The sequence below is a fragment of the Pipistrellus hanaki genome (assembly GCF_964339955.1).
Source record: "Pipistrellus hanaki genome assembly, chromosome: 7".
NCBI lineage: Eukaryota > Metazoa > Chordata > Mammalia > Chiroptera > Vespertilionidae > Pipistrellus > Pipistrellus hanaki.
The window spans coordinates 82,825,371-82,844,479 of record NC_140509.1 but is presented as its reverse complement, the minus strand read 5'-3'; the positions used below and the strand labels follow the sequence as shown (position 1 = coordinate 82,844,479).

At 40.7% G+C, this 19,109-nt stretch overlaps 1 protein-coding gene across 4 annotated transcripts in view; it reads left to right on the top strand.

Moving 5' to 3' along the window:
* The window catches only part of IPCEF1 (interaction protein for cytohesin exchange factors 1), a 133,441-nt gene that overhangs the window by 72,105 nt on the left and 42,227 nt on the right, over nucleotides 1-19,109 (top strand). For 2 of the 4 annotated variants that reach the window (XM_084889405.1, XM_084889406.1), the window contains exons 4-6: nucleotides 7,329-7,368; nucleotides 7,996-8,165; nucleotides 18,777-18,850. In XM_084889405.1, the coding sequence (XP_084745531.1) occupies nucleotides 7,329-7,368; nucleotides 7,996-8,165; nucleotides 18,777-18,850 (284 nt within the window). Of the gene's footprint in view, nucleotides 1-7,328; nucleotides 7,369-7,675; nucleotides 7,920-7,995; nucleotides 8,166-18,776; nucleotides 18,851-19,109 lie in introns of those variants that run through there. The other 2 variants (XM_084889407.1, XM_084889408.1) reach the window with 2 other exon arrangements.

Below are 19,109 nucleotides of genomic sequence, written 5' to 3'. Positions count from 1 at the left end.
CATGGCAGCCCGTCTAGGGGCCTGTTAGCTATCACTGCAAAAACTGTCCCTCCTTCCACAGTAGCTTTCTCCAGCCCGTGCATTTCTATTTTTGGGTTCCAGATTCTTAGTAGTTGGAGGATATGGTTAAAACAGGATGCTGGAGAAAGCTGCTGTGGCTTTTGAGGAAATCGTAGTTTAGATCGAAGTAGAGATTTGTTTGGTACAAGTCCATTTCGCCTTCAAGGAAACACCGAGGCTCAATCCCCAGGTGGGTTCAAAGCGAGTGTCAGTCAACCCCAGGGGTTTTTCTCTGGTGTGCGCTGCTTTGGAGGTGAGAAAGGTGTTGGACCAACTTTTATATTGCTTAACTCTACTGATGTTATTTATGAGGGAAGGCATTTCTAATCTCTGAATAATCAAGCAGTAGATGGCTCTTCAGCTATTTGTTAAATCTCCACCCGTGCAGGCACCGCTATTAAGGCATCGCGTAAAGTAAAGATGGATGTGAGACACAGTAAATCCTTTGGGAAATATTCATGGAGGGACATTTGTTAAATCTGCACCCATGTCAGGCACTGGGCTAGGTGCTAGATTTGGAAGTAACGACAAGTTCAAGACCATCAATTCTCTCTTGATGTCTTGATCAATCATTGAATATAAACAGTTATTGTCATTATGTTACAGATTTGAAAAGAGATTTGATAAACTTTAAGATGCAACATTATTGAGTAAATGTGTGAGATAGGAGAAAGGGACCATCTGAGATCATACACCGGTTCTGGGTTGGACCATTGGGTGGATAATGTTACTACTATGTACGTGCCACACAGATATAAAAACAAATAAATTATAATATTCATTTCAGAGACATCAGCAAAGCACTGTTGGGGTACAGACATCAGAAGCAGAGTAACACAGAGTTCCACAATAAGGCTAGGAGTCTGACTGGCCCAAGGCCCATTCTTGGCTCTATTGATAGTTATGTGTGATTGGAGAGGAAGTCACTTAACCACACCAAGATAAAGTTCCTCATTTGTGAAAAGGAAGATAAAAATGGTACCTACTATGACAATCTTTGGGAGACAATATGTCAATTAATACAGTGACTATAATAAACAGCATTGGGTGATAATAAGAATAATATAAGGACTAACTGCTTTCTAAAAATCCAAGAAAGCTTCCTGGTGGAGGTGGCATCTGATCTGGGTCTAACAGGATTACTAAGCATTAACCAGATGCAAAATAGGGAAACAGGGGAAAGGAATAAAATATTCAAAAGTATGAAGTTGCTGAAGTGCCTGACATTTCTGCAGGACAGAAAAAAGTTGAAGGAACCAGGAAAGGAAATGCACAGATATCTTGGAGGCACATTGAGGCTGCTGTGGGCAGGGATTGTGATTGCAAGATGGAGCCTTACAAATGAAATGACTGGTTTCCACTCAGTAATGGTTCTGTGAGTTCACATTTTCACAATATACTCTGAACATAGAGCAATGATGAACATAGAGCAATGTTAGGCAAAAGGAGACAGGAAACCAAAAGAGCACAATTGGGCTCAACAATGTGGTAATCATCTCTATGTGGAATCAAGCATGACTGAAGCTATGGGTCTGCTGAATGCCTCCATTGGAGACAGGAAGTAGTTTACCTCCTGGCCCAAGGCTAGGGGGTGAAAAATGCTCCACTCATGTGAGGAGAGCTACTTCCTGATGACAATGATAAGTGGGGGCTCCCCGACTTGTGAAAGGGCGAAAGATTAAAACACTTACCAAATTATGGCTTAGGTTAACACCTCAGGGCCTAGGGAGAGAGGTGACAGAGACAGTCTCTGAATCAGGAAGTGAACCCAGATGCCAACTAGGTCTAGGACTGGGTATGCCAGATCTCCATGAGAGCCTCAGGACACAATTGCAGGACTGGTAACACACCAAGTGGAAGTAAATTCCAAACTGGGGGGTGGGGGTGGGGGGTGAGGAGAGAGAAAAAGAGAGAGAGCCCTTCCATTCACAATTCTGCAACTTTAAATTCTAAAGATTTTACAAAATGTTAAGACAGAACAAAAAATTAAAAATTTGAAGATAACTTTATTTTACATGAAATCAGTTTTTTTGTTTTTTTTAAAATATATATTTTATTGATTTTGTACAGAGAGGAAGGGAGAGAGATAGAGAGTTAGAAACATCGATGAGAGAGAGTCATCGATCAGCTGCCTCTTGCACACCCCCTACTGGGGATATGTCCGCAACCAAGGTACATGCCCTTGACCGGAATCGAACCCGGGACCCTTCAGTCCCCAAGTCGACGCTCTATCCATTGAGCCAAACCGGTCTTGGCTGAAATCAGTTTTTTTAAAGCCTGAATATTATTGACAAAGAGTCTTTCAAACTGTATTTATTTCTTCGATTCGTCTTCATCCCCAACCCGCTGGAATTGGTCTCCTAGCCCAACTTGACAATGAAGCTATTTTGTCAAGATCTCTAATGAACTATTCCTGTCTCCTTTCTCCTGGCAGCATTGATGGTTTGGACCCATCTTTCTCTTGAGTCTCTCCCTCGCTCCCATGATAATCCCTCTCTGGATTTTCTTGGTTTTTCAGTGGCTGCTCTTGCTCAGTCTCCTCGGAGTCACCTCTTCTACTGCTTTCGGGCAATGTATTGATCTGCCTTTGGATTCTGACTTCTGTCCTTTGTTCTTCCACATCTTGGTGATCTTATCCAAACTCAAGACTTCTACTCTCTGTATACTGATGATTCCCAATATTATATCTTTATTCCAGATTTTCTCCAAATCCCTTGACCCTTAAATACTATATATTCTATTTCCACGTGTGTGCTGCATGTGTATACTAAACTCAATATGCTTACTACTAAACAAATATATATATATATATATATATATATATATATATACACATATATATATATATACACTTAAAACTATACTCTCTATAGTGTTGTCATTTATTCAAATATTTGAGCTAGAAACTCCAAGATTTTCTCTGTCATTTTGCTCTCTCTCACTATCCATGTTCTAACTTCCTCCTCCTCCTCCTCTTCCTCTTCCTCCCCCTCCTCACCTTCCTCTCCCTGTGCCCACTCCCTTTTTTTGCTCCTCTCTTTCAGATCTTTCTCTCCTGTCTCTTTTTTCTTCCCAGTCGTCCTTTCTTTATTTCTTCTCTTTCTCTTTTATGTAGAAAGTGCCATTGCACTCAGCTTCCCCTTGAACTCTAGACTTGCTTCCCTGTCCTACTCCTTTATACCACACTGACAGCACAAGCAAACCTCTTATCAAACCACTACTTTTGTAAGTTTTATTCTCAAAATAAATATTTGTGTTTTTCCATTGACTTTTGTGACTTTGGGCAAAATACTAAAACTCCATTTGCTTCAATTATCTTTCCTATAAAGTGGAAATAAAACATAGCACCTAAGCCACAAATATGAGAATTCAGCCCCAGAATTTATGAAAAGAGTGAGATCAGTGCCTGCCATCTGGCAAAAATTATATGTGTATAAGCTTTATGTATATTTCTTAGCTGTCAGTGTTTTCTATTGCTATTATGATTAGACTGTCTATTATCTCTCTCCATTTCCCACTAATAGAGATTTTATAAAATATTAATCTATTAAGTAATATTTTAGGTAGGTAGTCTTCAGAAAAAATTAAGCAAGTTTTTCATGTATTTTCAAAGGCAAAATTTTAATAATTAAAAGCTTTAAATTTCCCTTTAAAAATTCAGTTTAATTTTCTAGGAAGAAGTAAAGATGTTTGTGGGGGAAAGTGTTGTGGGTAAATATCCCTAACAGCTGTCTCAACTGATGTTGGCCTGGCCCTACAATATATAGGAAATTTTGTGGCTTGGTTAAAGTATTGATAGCTTGGAATTGACAGCAATGTGAAGCTTTACACCCTGGAAATTAGCTAAATGTTACAAATCAGGGCCCATTTGGCAGCATATCACTGTATAATTTTGCTAAATACCAATATCATTATGAAGTTTGATGTCATGATGAACTGTCTTACCGTTAATTTTAATATAGCATGAGGGCAAATTTATGCCTGCAATATTTAACAATTACTATATATTTTCACAGTCAATGTAATTATTATCCTGTGTGTTAACATCATTCAATACCAAAAGAGGTCCCTTTTTATATTTTGTACTGGTTTCTTTTTATGTTTGTGTTTTGAGTGATTAGTGACCCAATGATGTTTTAACCATCTTAAAAAGTAAAAGTACACTTTTACAATCAAAAGAAGAAATGTATTTAAAAGAAAAGCTTACCCCCAACTTTAGAAGCAAGTGAAGGCAAATTAGAGTAATTTTCAAATTTTACCCATAACATTCCAATGGTAAGAAAATAGTATGATAAAAATGTTTTAATAGGCTCTGGATTATTGTTATGAGAAAGAGTGAGGTCAGTGCCTGCAATGTGGCAAAAATTATATATGTATAAGCTTTATGTAATTCCCCTGTTAAAAAACTATCTCATAACATGCTCAACCAGTGTTCGCCTTTTTTTTTTTTTTCACTCTCTCACTGAAAAAAACCACATGTAAGATCTTTTTGAAACTGACTAGTTCGCCAGTTCCACTTCCTGTTGTGAGGGGTAAGATGTGTCTAAGCTCACTAAAGTTCTCAAGATTGTTTTCATCATTTGATGTCAACCAATATAGGTTTCAAATTCCTATACATCAAGTGAAGCTGAAACTCCCTGTAATTTGTTATTTCTATAATATTCAGTCTGTTTCTCACTGGGGAAATGGTTTCAACAGTTAATGCAGACTGTGAAATAATTTACTTTAAGAGAAGTGCTCTTAAGGAGAGTTGACCCAGTGGCTGAACTCCTCTACACACCCCCCTCCACCCCTTTAAAACAGTCTAAATAAAGCACTTTCTTGATGTTGGGGGATCACCCTGTTATAGGTATTGTTCTTCTGCTTAGAGCTCCCACTTCTTATCCAGCCTAGGCACAAGAATCTAGTGCAGACCAAGGGCTAGTCTTGGGCAAGATTGAGACAAAGGCTACATACAGTTTGATTTGGGGCTGTCTCTAGAACCAGCACTAAGGCGTTCATAAGGGATGGGTGGGGGAGAGTCATTGGTTCCCTTCACAGATCCTATAGCGTTCCTCTTGTGACTGACTCTCTCTCTCTCTCTCTCTCTCTCTCTCTCTCTCTCTCTCTCTCTCTCTCTCTCTCTCTCTCTCTCTCTCTCTCTCTCTCTCTCTCTCTCTCGTTCTTATTAAAGCTGCTCTTTTTCGGTGAGCTCTAGTAATGCAGTTTCACCTTGTCAGTCTGGGGCCAGAACCCTCTAGGAACCTCTCTGTACAGCTAGCTCCCTTTCCCCCCCATTGCTTTGGTTCTTAGTTGGTCTTGAGTACTCGCTAACCTCTTCTGGACCCACCACTTTCAAATCACTCCCACTATCCAAATTTACTCCCTTGCCCTTCGTCCTGACTCCTGGATAAGTGTTAGCTCTCCAAATAATGTACTGATTTGGTCTAAAATATTTTGTTAATAGCTACTATTGGTTTTACTGATCTCAGAGAACTGCATATAAAAAAGGCCCAAGAGGCCATTTGAGGAGATGGTGGGGATTTCAGACCAGGATGCAGGTCAGTGTGGGAGATATTTTGTGAAGTGGAGATGAGACTAGGACCTTGATGTGATAACATGCCTGAAGTTTAGTCATGTGTCTTGTCTGCAACATGTCTATTCCTGACTAAATTTAGGACAGTTATTGCTTTGTTATAATCTTCCTCCCTCCCCTACCCGTACCCCCCCCCCCCCAAGGATGATTAATTTCTTTGGGGATAAAATTTTATTCTAACACTTGTAAAATAAAAAGTCAGTTTGTGATTTTCCAGAAAATATAATTTAAGCACTTTAATTTCATCATTGTTGCTGAAAGAAATACAAGTTTTACTAAAAAGTTAATATGAAATTTCTGTTTATTATACATCAAGTATGTTTGTATCTATAATCATATAATGTTATGTTACGTGTAATCATATAATGATTTTTAGTTTTCAGGATATTTTCACATACAGTCTTATTAAACATTATGAGACCTTAGGATCGGAATTATGAGTATCTTGATTTTACAAATGCGGAAGTAGGTTCTGCGTGATAAATGAAATTTTTCCCGGGTAACAGCTGCTAATTATGACAGTCATGAATTGATTTCAGGCTAAAAAAAATCCCATCCTAATTCCACTATATTATATTCTCTTTTTAAATGTATAGTGGAACCATATATAAAAATTATTGGATCAATACTTAGATATGTAGAATACTAGCCAGTTGCATCTGGAATGATATAAAATGTTGTAATAAGGTGGCCTACCAACTTTTAGAACTGCTTTTCAATTATGTACAATTTTTTCAACTTCTTTACTTGTTAGCATAAAAATCTGTCATTTAAACCCAAGTAAATTCAGCTTAGATATTGTGGAGAAAAAGAAGAAACTCTTTAATCTAAATGTCTTTCTTTCTACACACCCACACCCACCCACCCACACACACACACAAAGAAGACCAGTTTTTGTTTGTTTGTTTTCTGTTTTTATTGAAAGTCTGATTTACACGAATGGTTTAAAATGTGGAATGAAAATGTGTATTTCAGATTTTCGCCTTGAGCCTGATTTGAGTATTTGCAGAACTATTATAAATCAGGAGTCGCTATTGATCTTTTAAAATGTGAAAATTATTCACGGGGACTTAAGACAGATAAGCAATTTAAATTTGCCTGTAGATAAAACTTCCCTGAGAAGGAGGCTTTGATGGCTACTTAGAGCTACCAAAGAGACTGTGGCATTTCTTTTCTGGGATATTTAATTCCTGTGGTTTGGCTGTAACCCTATGTGGTAGCTGGACCATGCATGGCAAACCTGTAGTATTGTGAGATTGCGATGATTATCTTCCAGGTTAATTTAAATAACTGTTACTTAGAAATTGCAAGAAGCGAAGCAGGATGGATGCAGATATTTTTCTCCTCTCACAAAAAAATAAAAAGGAAATAGACACATATTTTTAAGAACTTCAGTGAGCAGTGTCCTGTCATAGCTGAAGTGGTAGTGAGAAGGCTGCCTGTGGGTGGAAACAGGAAACATTAGTGATAAACGTGTTACCTGCTTTTTTTTTTTTCAGGTTCAGCTCAATGTCTATTGATTCTAATTAGCACATTTTGTGCCTCAGCCATAGCTCCCCTCCGCTCTGCCTGGAGAGGTTTTTTTTAGCTCCATCCTGCTCACAAACACTGCCACCTCCTCCCTCCTTCTCTCTTTACAAATGTTACAACACAATCAGAGATTTCCTCTTTTCTTCCCTTCCTGCCTTTTCAGCAGGTTCCCCTGCGTCAGAAGCCGGGAAGGAAAACTCAAGGTAATGAGACCTCTTTTGTCTGCTCACCCCCCTTTTGCACGTTGTTTCTTTCTCTTGGCTGTCTTCTTTGGGCTCAGCTTTTTGTCTGTCTTACTGTTCCTATCAGGGGGTGAACGGGAGATTAATGTGGGTTATTTGGGGGTCGATGTTAAGAATTGCCGGCATGCTGTTCCTTTGGCTTAACCTCGTGTGTGGTGTCAGGAGGGCTTTGAGAGCCTGGCACAGGGTCAGGAAGTGGCTGTGTGTTTGGTGGGCATTAACCCTTTCCTGCCAATTGCATAACCACTGCTGTTACTGCTGACAGGCGCTCTGTCTGTGCCACGAGGTGCCCGGCAGCCTCAGGATTTGAATTTCTCCACTTGTTCGTGTTGAATAACAGTCTTAGACTAACACCTGCATGCCAGTCTCACTGTTTCTTGGGTCCTGTCTTGTGCCTTCTAAGCACTAAGTGAATGTTTAAAAATAGAAGAGATAAATGACTTTTTGTTGTTTTTTTGTTTTGCATCTACTTTGCATAAATCTTGGTTGAAAAAGAGCCCAACTCCCAGGAGGTAAACAATGAAGTTTCCTTTCTCTGTCATATTCGTCGGGGTGATACGTGACCATCTTTCCATGTAAATGTTGCAGGTTTCTTCACGATGAGCCGGAGGAGGATATCGTGTAAAGACCTGGGCCATGCGGACTGCCAGGGGTGGCTCTACAAGAAGAAGGAGAAAGGAACTTTCCTGAGCAACAAATGGAAGAAGGTCTGGGTGGTGCTGAAGGCATCCTCCCTCTACTGGTACAGCAATCAACTGGTGAGTCCACTCCCCCTCCCAGCCCCAGCCTCTCTCACCACCACGGCTGAGCTGAAGATCCTTTTGAGCCCATGATCCCATTGGGAAAGTTACTTTTTTTTTTTTTTTTTTTAATTTCTGGGACTTGGACCAGAGCAAATAAACAAGTTCTAGAAACCATTTCTGGTCCCATACACATGTAGGTCATTCTCCTGTGTTGTACGGAAGAGAAAGCCACGCTGCTTGGCTGACTTAGCTTTGGTTGGAGAAGGCCATTCAAATGCATGTCCTTACGAAGGAGACTTTCCGTGTCTATGAGTGTTACTATTCTATGAGAGATTCCAATCATCTCAGGATTTATGTGGACAGCATTGGATATGGGAAATATACACTGTTAAAGTCTCTACAAAAAAGGGACTCAGCTTTAAGAACTATTAGGGGTGCCAGTCCACAGACCCTATTTTCATTTCTCCTCCTTGACTATCTTCTCCTCTGACCTTCTTTATTAGACGGGTTGGTTTTGGAATCGCTAACCTGTGAGCCAGCGCTGCGTTGGTGACTGTTGTGTCTTGTTCTTTGGCATGCTCAGTGATGGTATGAAATTATGCTTGGACAATCTTGATAGGAGAGTTGTCTGATCTCTCATTCCGAGGCAGTGTGCTTTTGTGGTTTTCTCCACAGGCTAGTTTTCTGTTTGGAAAGGGGTAGGAATAAAGTTATGGTTAGAAGGTGTGCTGATCCTTTCTGGCTTGAGACATTTTGAAAATGATGTTGTTGAAGATTTGAATGAGTGTGCTAACCCTCTCCATTAACCTCGGAGTAGCCAATGGCTAATCTCAGCAAAGCTTGAGTTTGTTTTGGGAGTAAAGTGAAGATCAGCAATGGGTATCCTTTGATCAGCTAAGGAAAAGTTAGGAATTACTTAAGCCAGGACAATTATTTTTATATGACGCCATTCTTTAAAAGTAACTTGTATATTCCGTAGAGCAAGCAACAGACTATTAGAGCATGCAATTTTATAAATGTAAAATAAGTTCTGTGCATGGTTTGTGGGCAAAATTTTTAGTTGATAAATTCACATTCATTGACCACTAATCCACTGGTACCCATTCTGTAAGGAATAGGTTGAAATGGACTCAAATCCAATTCTAATGAGGTGGAGTATGCATTCTTCCTTGTGTTTCTCTCTGTACTTCCCTCTGACGCCCCTGTGCAAAACATGCTATAAAATTCTTCAAGTTCTATGAAAATATATTTCCTCAAGCCTTTTGTGAGATTTAACAACTTGATCAAAGATTTGTGAGGTTCACAAAGAGTCACCTTGATAAACATGCAATCTTCCACCATCTCCTTTTCTCTCTTTTCTTCTGCCCTCCTGGATTCTTTCTTTCTTTCTTTAACCCAAATTAGGGCAACCTGGAACTGGGGTCTCATCTGCTATCCTAAGGGATTTTTCCTAAACAAATACTGAACTTCAAACTCTTGTTTCATATTATTTTAGGCTTTTGCTTTTGGGTAGTTGTGGCAAATGAAAGTCTGTATCTTTTATAAAATGATAGGACTTGCTGATTTCCATTTTAATAGCTCCCCAGGAATTCCCAGAGGTTGTTGGGAGGATTGGGTGCTGGAGGAGAATGGCGCATCTGTGGGGAATAGCAACTCTCAGATAGAAACGTGGCATTCATTTTCTCATCCGATCAAATTATTCAGCAGAGACGTCCCGGATGCTGTCCTAATCTTTATAGAATTGAAAGGAAGCCCCTGCTGAACAGCACACAGTCACGGATTTGTTTACTTGGCTTCGTCAGCTCATTGGGCTCAGGCAATGAATTACTATTTTGGGCATTAGAAATCTCGTGCCTCCACAGGGAGCAGCAGTGTTGGCTGAGGCCGGATTAGAAAGAGGAAGAGGAGAGAGCATCAGACATACTCAAGCACCTCGGGCCTCTTGCAAATGCATATAGAGTGATATTCAGGTAGCAAATCCTGCACTTGAATAGAGTTAGATCAGCAACATTGAATAGAGAATAAATGTGTTGTTACCTGGCAACGGAATTATCCTGTTAAACTAGTGGTAGGTGATGGAAGGACCTTTCCAGCTCCTTAATTCTGTGACTGTGTCATAGAGCAATATCCTTAGCCCAGGATGGTTGCCATATGCAAATCTGACTGCACGCAGGTGACACGATTAGACCCCTCATTTCCTCCTTCCATAGGGCTCTGAGGGAACAGCTCTAGAAATGAGATTTAAGGTCATTCACCTGAGAGAGCACAAGTGACCTCATGGGACCCCTTTGGTTGTCTCTACTGTTCCCTGACAGCGCCTGGGAGACCACCGCCTCCTCCCCTCTCTCAGCATTTTTGTTTTTGTTTTTTTGTTATTGCTGTCGCCCAGGAATTGACTCGTGGCAAACCTTCTTTTTTCACAATGCTTTGCTGCTTCAAACAGTACTAGCTAGACTTCCTTGAGAAAGGCCAAGTCCAGACACTCATCTGCCATTTTTCTCACCTCATATTACATGCTTACATGTGATACAGCACACAAGAATGTATTCCAAGTTGTACAAAAGCAGATACAAGTTTAATAGCCGTAAAAATTCATGCTGTTTAAAATCCTGGGTTTGAAATCCACACAATTGTTTTCCCTTACCCCTAGGATAGATTACAAATTCATTTACTGGCTTGTGAGAGTTTCCTGACCCATATCTCTCCTACTTCCCTACCCTCCCCACCCAGGTTTCAACTGTAGAACATGTAGAGGTGAGCCAGGGGCAGTGAATGGGGCCTGACGCATACAGTGCAGGGATGTGGACTGGATCCAGGAGGGAGAATGTAGGATCTCCACCATATATTCTTGGATCAGAAGCTGACCTAATGAAATTGGCATGTGAAAATATGAACGTAGCACTCATTCATGGGAGATGTTGGAGAATAAAGGAGCTTTCTGCAGGCCAGGGGGAGAGAGTGACAAAACGCAGGCCTTGGGCCATGATCTCCTGAACTAGAATGGAAACTGAAAACTTGAGGCATCCTACACCAAAGGCAAGATGTTGAGAACTTGGACATAGGGACTACACAGGGAAGAATGATGCTTTAGCAGCTGTCAGTGAGCAGTTCACTTAAAGTCCGAACTCAGGAGTGATTGCGGACCTTTAACATTCTGTTACTTCCCTCATTATCATTGCAGGTATGCGGAGACAGTCTTGGAAATGGCCATTTGCCTTCATCTGTAGGTTGTCTATGATGCTATCCCTGTGTCCTGATATTTATTTTCCTCGGTAGTTCCCAGAATGCATTTCTAAAATAATGGTTTCCCATCATAGTTTTATGAGCAGGCCAGTCTGTCGTTGGCGCAGGCAGTTTCTAGTGACTCCTACTTGCTAAATTCATAGAATGTGGGAGCAATTGCTTATGTTGCCAATTTGCCTTCCTTTATATTTTTTCCCAAACGTTTCAAAAGCAATTGTGAAACACCGCGACTATGCCATCCCTCAGGTCTTGGCTCGTTCTCCGGAGGCAAGGACATGCTGGCTGCCTTGGGGGATGGTGCTAGAGCCAAGGACGTGGGCGTGGCTGTGTCCCAGGCCCACCCTCCCGGAGCACGGCAGTGGCTGGGCTGCCCACTCCGGGGATGCCGAGCGCCTGTTGTCTCCGGTGGGCAGTGCCTAGTGCTTTCCCTGGTGATGCCACAACTTCTGTCTGACTCTGTCTCTGCTTGGTGCAATCCATCGTGTCTTGTTTCTTGAACATTTAAATGAATTTAAAATTGTTTTAAAAATATTGCATAATGACATGTGTTCATTTAGAAAAGCTGGAACATGCACGTAAGCAAAATGAAAAAGATAGGGAGGCAAATGGACAGAAATAAATAAGTGAATTAAGATAATCTATTTGTTTCAGTTAGTCATGATCCTACCTCCTTGGTGTGGTCACTGAAAACATTTTGTGACATTTCCAAACTTCGTTGCTGTTTTCCAAAATAAAATGATACTGTGCATAATGTAACTTGATTTTCTCCTTATGCAATGCATTCTCAATGTATTTCCATGGCAATACATATGGATCCAAACATCATGTCTAAACGCTGTCTTACATATATATTTATTATAGTTTATCAATCCATAGAATCTAAAATCAGAAATACCTTTTAATCTAAAATCTTTTAAAAAATATTTTTTTTCTTGATTTCAGAAAGGAAGGGGAGGGGGAGAGAGATAGAAACATCAATGATAGAGATTCATTGATTGGCTGCCTTCTGCACGCCCCTGGGTATGTGCCCTGACCTAGGAATCAAACCTCTTGGTTCATAGGTCAGCACTTAATCACTGAGCCACACCGGTCAGGCCTAATATCTTTTAAAATAGCTAACAGCAGGTAGCATACAGAAGCACACATATACTAACTTAAATATAAAGCAATACGCATTTAACTTACCTATAAACATGTTTGTATAACTATTAATATATGCATATAAATGTTAATATGTGTATACACATATCGTGTACATATGTGTGTATTTATAACTTAGTCACTCTATTAAGCCAGCAGGCAGGAAGGTGGATTTTGTTAGCGTGGTATAAAGGAGAAATGTCACCTGGATTCTAGTTGTGCGTTTTCTTATGCAGCTGTAAACCCTTTGGTCAGTGATGTGTCTCTCTGCATCCATTTCCTTACAAGTACACTGTGGCAAGAACATTATCTCTACAAAATTCAGAGAGACTTTGAGAAGATCACATGGTTCTTAAAACAACATAAAAAAGATCAAAGGAATTGCATACAGAGAAAGGCAATTTTGGATATGCTTTAGGTAGAATGTGCTTACATCATATTGTGATTTCAGGAGGCAGAAGAATTGTGGTAAGGGTCTTCAGACACCAGATACAGTTTCTTTGGGCAACAGTGGCTTCTCCTGTGCTTGAAATTCTAAAAGTTGCCTCCTGACCCTGAGTAAAAGCTGATTGTAAGGCATTACGCACCTTCCTGAATCAGCACTGGACTTCTCCTACATGCATGCCAGATTACCAGAAAGTTCACTCATACTTTAATTTCATTTAAAATATGACTCCATAGGGAGAGAATGAAGAATATAAGTAAGATTGGAGAGCTAGGAGAACTGATTTACAAATAACACAATAGAGTGCCAGTTGCTTCTAGCAACCACTTAAATACCACCTCATATGCTAGTGACGTGGTGGTCAACCTTGGGTGATGTTTAGGAGGAAATAATGAAGAAGGCTTAGGATGCCAAGCAGCTGGGCTTTTGTGAGTAGGAACCATGAGTAAAGTCCTTTTCTAGGGAAGAAATGGCATTTTGGTTCAGGTTTCCCAGAAGCATACCCTGAGAAGAGAATTTGGATGCCAGTAGTTTGTTTGGGATGTAATACTGGAAGTACTTGAGGGAATGAGGAAGTGAAAAAGGGTAGACAGTTAGCTAAGGAAGCTTGCCTTAGCAAACAGATTAGGTCTGTAGATAACTGAAGCTTCAATCTGCTGGGGGACTCTTAAGAGCCCATGAAATATATGCATCTCAGAGTTTTCGTTCCTTAGGGCCTGGACCTGGGGTCTGTACACACCAAGTCCCATGGTCCTTGCTAGAGGACTCATCCTGGGGGCAGTGATCTTCAGCACCTCAGCACAGGTGGAGAAGTGATGGGTTCACCAGCAGCACCCGCTACAAGTGATCTGCTGCCCTCAGAGCCCTTTTTCTCTTGTCCTTGTCAGAGCCTCGGCGTCCTCAGGGCCGTCACAGTTACCACCACCACCATTTTCAGTCCATTTTTATAATTAATGCCAGGACCTGTGGAGTCTGGAGAAAACTGGGCCTTTCTGTTTATTTGCCAAAGAAACATTTGCTAAGTGTTTTCTATGTAGAATTTCTAGACATTGGTGAGAATAAAGTATCATTTGGTCAAAATCCCATCATAGTCATAGGGTAATGTTGGATAAAACCGAATGCAAGAATCCTATCTAATAAAGAGGGAATATGCTAATTGACCCTCATGCCATTGCAAAGATGGCAGTGCCCACAGCCAGTAAAGATGGAATATGCTAATTGATTGCCCAGCCCTCAAAGATGGCAGTGCCCACAGCCAATAAGGAGGGAATATGCTAATTGACCGCCATACCTCAAAGACGGTAGCGCCCAGTCCACTCAGCCCCCCAGCTGCTCAGGGCTGGCCCGAAGCACAGGAAAGCCTTGATGGCAGCTGCCCAGCTGCCCAGGGCTGCCTGAGGCTCAGGTAACAAGGGCTGGCCGAAGCTTATGCTGCTGGCAGTGGCAGCAGCAGAGGTGTGAAGGGCTGTCACCTTCCCCTGATCACCGGGTCACCTCCTGCCCCTGAAGGCTCCTGGACTGTGAGAGGGGGCAGGACAGGACAGGCTGAGGAACCCCCTCTACTCCCCCCCGCTCCAGTGCATGAATTTTCATGCACCAGGTCTCTAGTAGTTTAATAAAAAAAAAAATCCCCTAAGTAATATATGAAGGCTATGGTGAGCTTACTGGCATTTTTGTTCTATAAAGAAGTTAAAATATTTATTTTTGTGATGAGTCTGATGCAAAGAGGACAGGGAAGGCTGAGAGACACAGCAGCTGTTCAGAGGGCTCAGCTGACAATGGACAGAGTGGAAAACCTACATTATTTCACCTTTGTCTTCCTGGGACATTCCTTCTCTTTTGCTTTCTTTTCACTCCTTTGTCCGATTCTTATTAGATAATGAAATAATGAAACCTTAGTTTTTTCTAAAAATAGTTTTAACAGTTTAACAGTATTATATACATCTATGTGAAATCCAGTTCATCTTGAGATGCTGGATCTACCTGCTTTCTCACTGTGTGCTCTGCCTAACATCACACAGTAGGTAGCTTACATTCAGACACTTGATACCAAATCCATGGTCCTTTCTTTGTGCCGTCCACTGACTGCAAATTCTCTTCTATTTTAGCTCCTACTTGCGACTAAAGACGTTTTTCAATCTCATATTTATAATTATTTAACTGAGTTCTGGCTTCTGGTCTGAGATGTCTATCACTTCAATAATACCACACAACTTGCCCATTTTATAATGCCCATCTGGTAGTTGTCTAAGTCAGAAACCGATCATTTTGTAAATTCTGGCACTTGGATGTGGATTAATTTTCTTCTGAAGGTTACGATAGTGTTACCTCAATGGACTATGCTTAGCGCTCAATAACTGTTATCTGTTATTAGATGTTAGTCAAGATGATTATAGTTCTTAAAGGACTTCAGGCATTCTCACTGCTAGGTCTGCTTCTGATACCTCGAAGAAAACAAAACAAAACAAAACATTATTTTTTATTTCTCAGTGCCGAGTGCTAATAAGCTCAACCCTCTGCCTGGTAGCCAGCAGTATGTGCAGAATGTAGGTTGCCTTGGTGTGTAATGTGCCTACTTCCTTTTCAAAAGGGAAGAGGGCACATCCGACAGAACAAAGCAGTGTCATCGTGGACTGTCTCCTATGGAGGGGAGGAAGGGACATTTAGATTAAATGCAATTTTGGGGGGAAGGAGAGAGGGAAAAATTATTAAAACTATATACAAAATAGTAGCAATGTCATTTTAAAAGTCTTAGGTTATATCCACTATGTATAGTCAAAATTCTGTGCTCGGTGGTCCCTGGAGTCATTATTTGTGGGGTTACATCACCAGGCTTATGTTCAGTTAGGTTCATTGGTTTCTATTTGTTTATTAATTTTAGGAATTGCTTCTTTTTTGGTTTGTTTTATAATAAAGATCATTTACCCCAATTTCAAAGTCAACACTATATTACACGTTACAGCCAGATATGTCTTGCTTTCCTCCCTATTCCTCTATCCTCTTCCTTCCCCCTTTTTTGCTTTGTTTCATTTTCCATTCATTCTTTTTGTAGCTATAAGCAAGTGTGTATACTGAGGCATACCCGGTTTTTCTTCCACAAAATTAGCCTACTGTATCTGTGGCACTGTATGTTGCTTCTTCTTTTGCCATGTCCTGGAGATTGCCCTATGTGCATATGTCATTTTCTTATAATTATTTTTGGCCTGTGGATGCCATAGTTTATTTAACACCCTCCCACCCCCCGTTCCCTTCCAATGATAGGCCCTTGGATTCTTTACAGTCTTTTTTGTTGTAAATAATGCTCCAATGCACATGTCATTGCACATCATTATATTTAGCATTTAGCAGTGGAGTCAGAAGGTCCATGCAGTTTTGCTCGTTACCACCCAATTTCCTTCCTTTGCGTTCCTTTTGCATGACCACCAGCCGTGTCTGAGACTATTTCTCTATAGAACTAGAACCGTCCCAATTGGCTTTATGGTTGTTTTTTTTTCCATCTCAGTTGATTTTAGGCATGTGTTTTAGAGAGTATAATTCATATTTCTCTAGCAGTCATAAGTCTGTGTGTGCCATCAGAATTTAGTGACAACTGTTCTAAGGTGACATGAGAATGGGCAGCTGTGCTTCGAATTCAGACTTTGCCTGTTTCCAAGGTGCTGGAGTTTCAGGGCAAAACTGAGCAAACCACACATCCACTTGGAGAACTCCAAATACTTCCCAAAGGCTACAACTCCAAATCACACTAGGGGTTTGGGGGACATATTCAGTCCATAAAGGGAGCCCCTGGAGTACCCATGTGAATAGGTAAACTGGGCAACTGGTCCTTGAGATAGGATTTCTGGGTTGCATCCCAGTTTGAAGTATGGATTTTGGATGTGTGTACCGTATTTTTCGGACCATAAGACGCACCAGACCATAAGACGCACCAGTTTTTAGAGAAGGGAAATGAAGAAAAAAAGATTCTGAAACAAATAGTGTCCTAAAATATTTTATGTGCATTAAAACCCAACATCACAGTCATAAACACATGTAATCAACCCTGTAAAGTAAACAGCAGCATTTAGAACCATTTTAGAGCCGGGCAAGCACACAGAGACCACACAGAGCCGGGCAAGTAAAAAAACTTTTTTTTTTAAAGTATATGTGTAGGCTATATTTGGACCATAAGACGCAGGGACTTTTCCCCCCACTTCTGGGGGGAAAAAAGTGCGTCTTATGGTCCGAAAAATACGGAATATAATAGCGGTATATGCAGCCAGAGGAGTGTGTATGATCTCCCACAGAGAGAATTGGAATGAATCGAGAACAGGTCTGCGGTCAGAAATCTGAGAAACAATGACATTTAAGAAATGGACAGGAGAAAAAGACCCATAGAAGGAGATCGAGGAGTAGGTAGAGGGCAAGGGAGCAGCCGAAATGTGTTGTCAGAAAAGCAAGGCATTGAGGCAGGGCACGGTGGAGGGGGCAGGCTACCGTACCCGTTATAGAGTTCAGTTAAGTGAGGGCTCATAAAGGTAGGTGGGATTTAGCAACATGGACGTCATTTCCAGTATACAACACAGTGATTAAACACTTATGGAACTTATGATGTGACCACCCTGGTAAGTCTAGTTTCCATCCAAAAAGTTCCCTTTAGAATTGCATTTTGAGTCTTATAAGAAGAAAGCATTTCAAGTGAAATGTTTTGCATACATTGACTCATGTAGGAGAGGAGCGATGGGACAGGCATAAGGTTGGATGTTTCAGTTTGATTTTCCTGAAGAAAAGAGTGCAAGTTGCATTCTAGTTGGCAATAAGAGAAAGAGACAGATGATGAAGGGAAGTAAGAGCATCCATGGTGCAAATTTGATTGCAAGCTGATTTTAAAAATTTAGATTGTATTTTCAAAATCAATTTTTGCTTGTCTCCTAATGATCTCTGACTCTCCTTTATGTTTAGTCCTGTGGTCAATGCTTCTCCACTCAACACCAGTTGTAGATGGGAACATATTCGAGGTCTAGCTGTGATAAGCAATCTAGCCACTGCCTTGTGGTACAGTGAAATTTTATCCATATAGTAAAAAGTAACAAATTCTTAGAGAGGTGAAAGGATGGTTACATTTCCTGTAAAAATATTGATGTTTTAAAGTGGCATTCACATGATGTCTCAAAGGTGCCACTTTTCCTCTGCAGTCTTTCCTGCTTAGAAAGAACTCCTAGGGATCTGTTATGGAGCTGAGAGTTTAGCAGCTTTGACTCTGTGATTTATTCCCCAAGGAACCTCCTACAGACTTGGGAGAGGAAATGATGTTTGTTGCATGTCCGTTAAGTGTTTTATTTACCTGGTCTTATTTAAGTAATATAAAAACCAGTAAGTTGTAGATCTATGATATAAACCTCAGTTTACTAACTCCAAAGTCAAGCCTCTGTCCACCATATAGGAGTGCCAATTAGATTCCATCTTATGGGCTGTGGCTTTCTAGAGTAGTGGGATGGGAATGATGCTGAGGATGCACACAGGCTCAGCAGAAAGCAACCCTGATGGCTTAGGAAGAGAGGAAGGGGCAGGGCAGGTCCTTTGGGTGCCATACAATGGCCGCCATGTTACTACTGATGGAAGGTTCTAGATGACTTTACAGGAGACTATCACACTTCTCTAATAAAATGTGCATGTAGGAGAAGTCCAGTGCTGATTCAGGAAGGTGTCTTTTGATTCTCCTTTATTTCATCTATGCTCTATTTATTCCTTGTATGTAATCTCAATAACCTAACTGCTAGACTAAGGCACTGATTCATATATGTGGTATGCATGTGTTTTAGGCAGAAAAAGCGGATGGATTTGTCAACCTGCCTGACTTCACTGTGGAGAAAGCATCTGAATGCAGAAAAAAGCAGTAAGTTGTCTATCATTTCCCACAAAACTCTGAGCCAGGATGATATCCCTTCATAAAGTTCTGTGGGTGATGTGGTGATTGGGAAGTTAATGAAAGTAACACTCAATGTCTGAGACCTTTGAACTTTATGGGTTGGTACCCCAAACAATAATAGAAGCTTTTGACCTCTTATTTTTAGGAATTGCATTTTGTGGAGCAGATGGATTTTAAAACCCCTTGGGGCTCTGGCATGGCATGTTGTTGACCATACTGACTGACA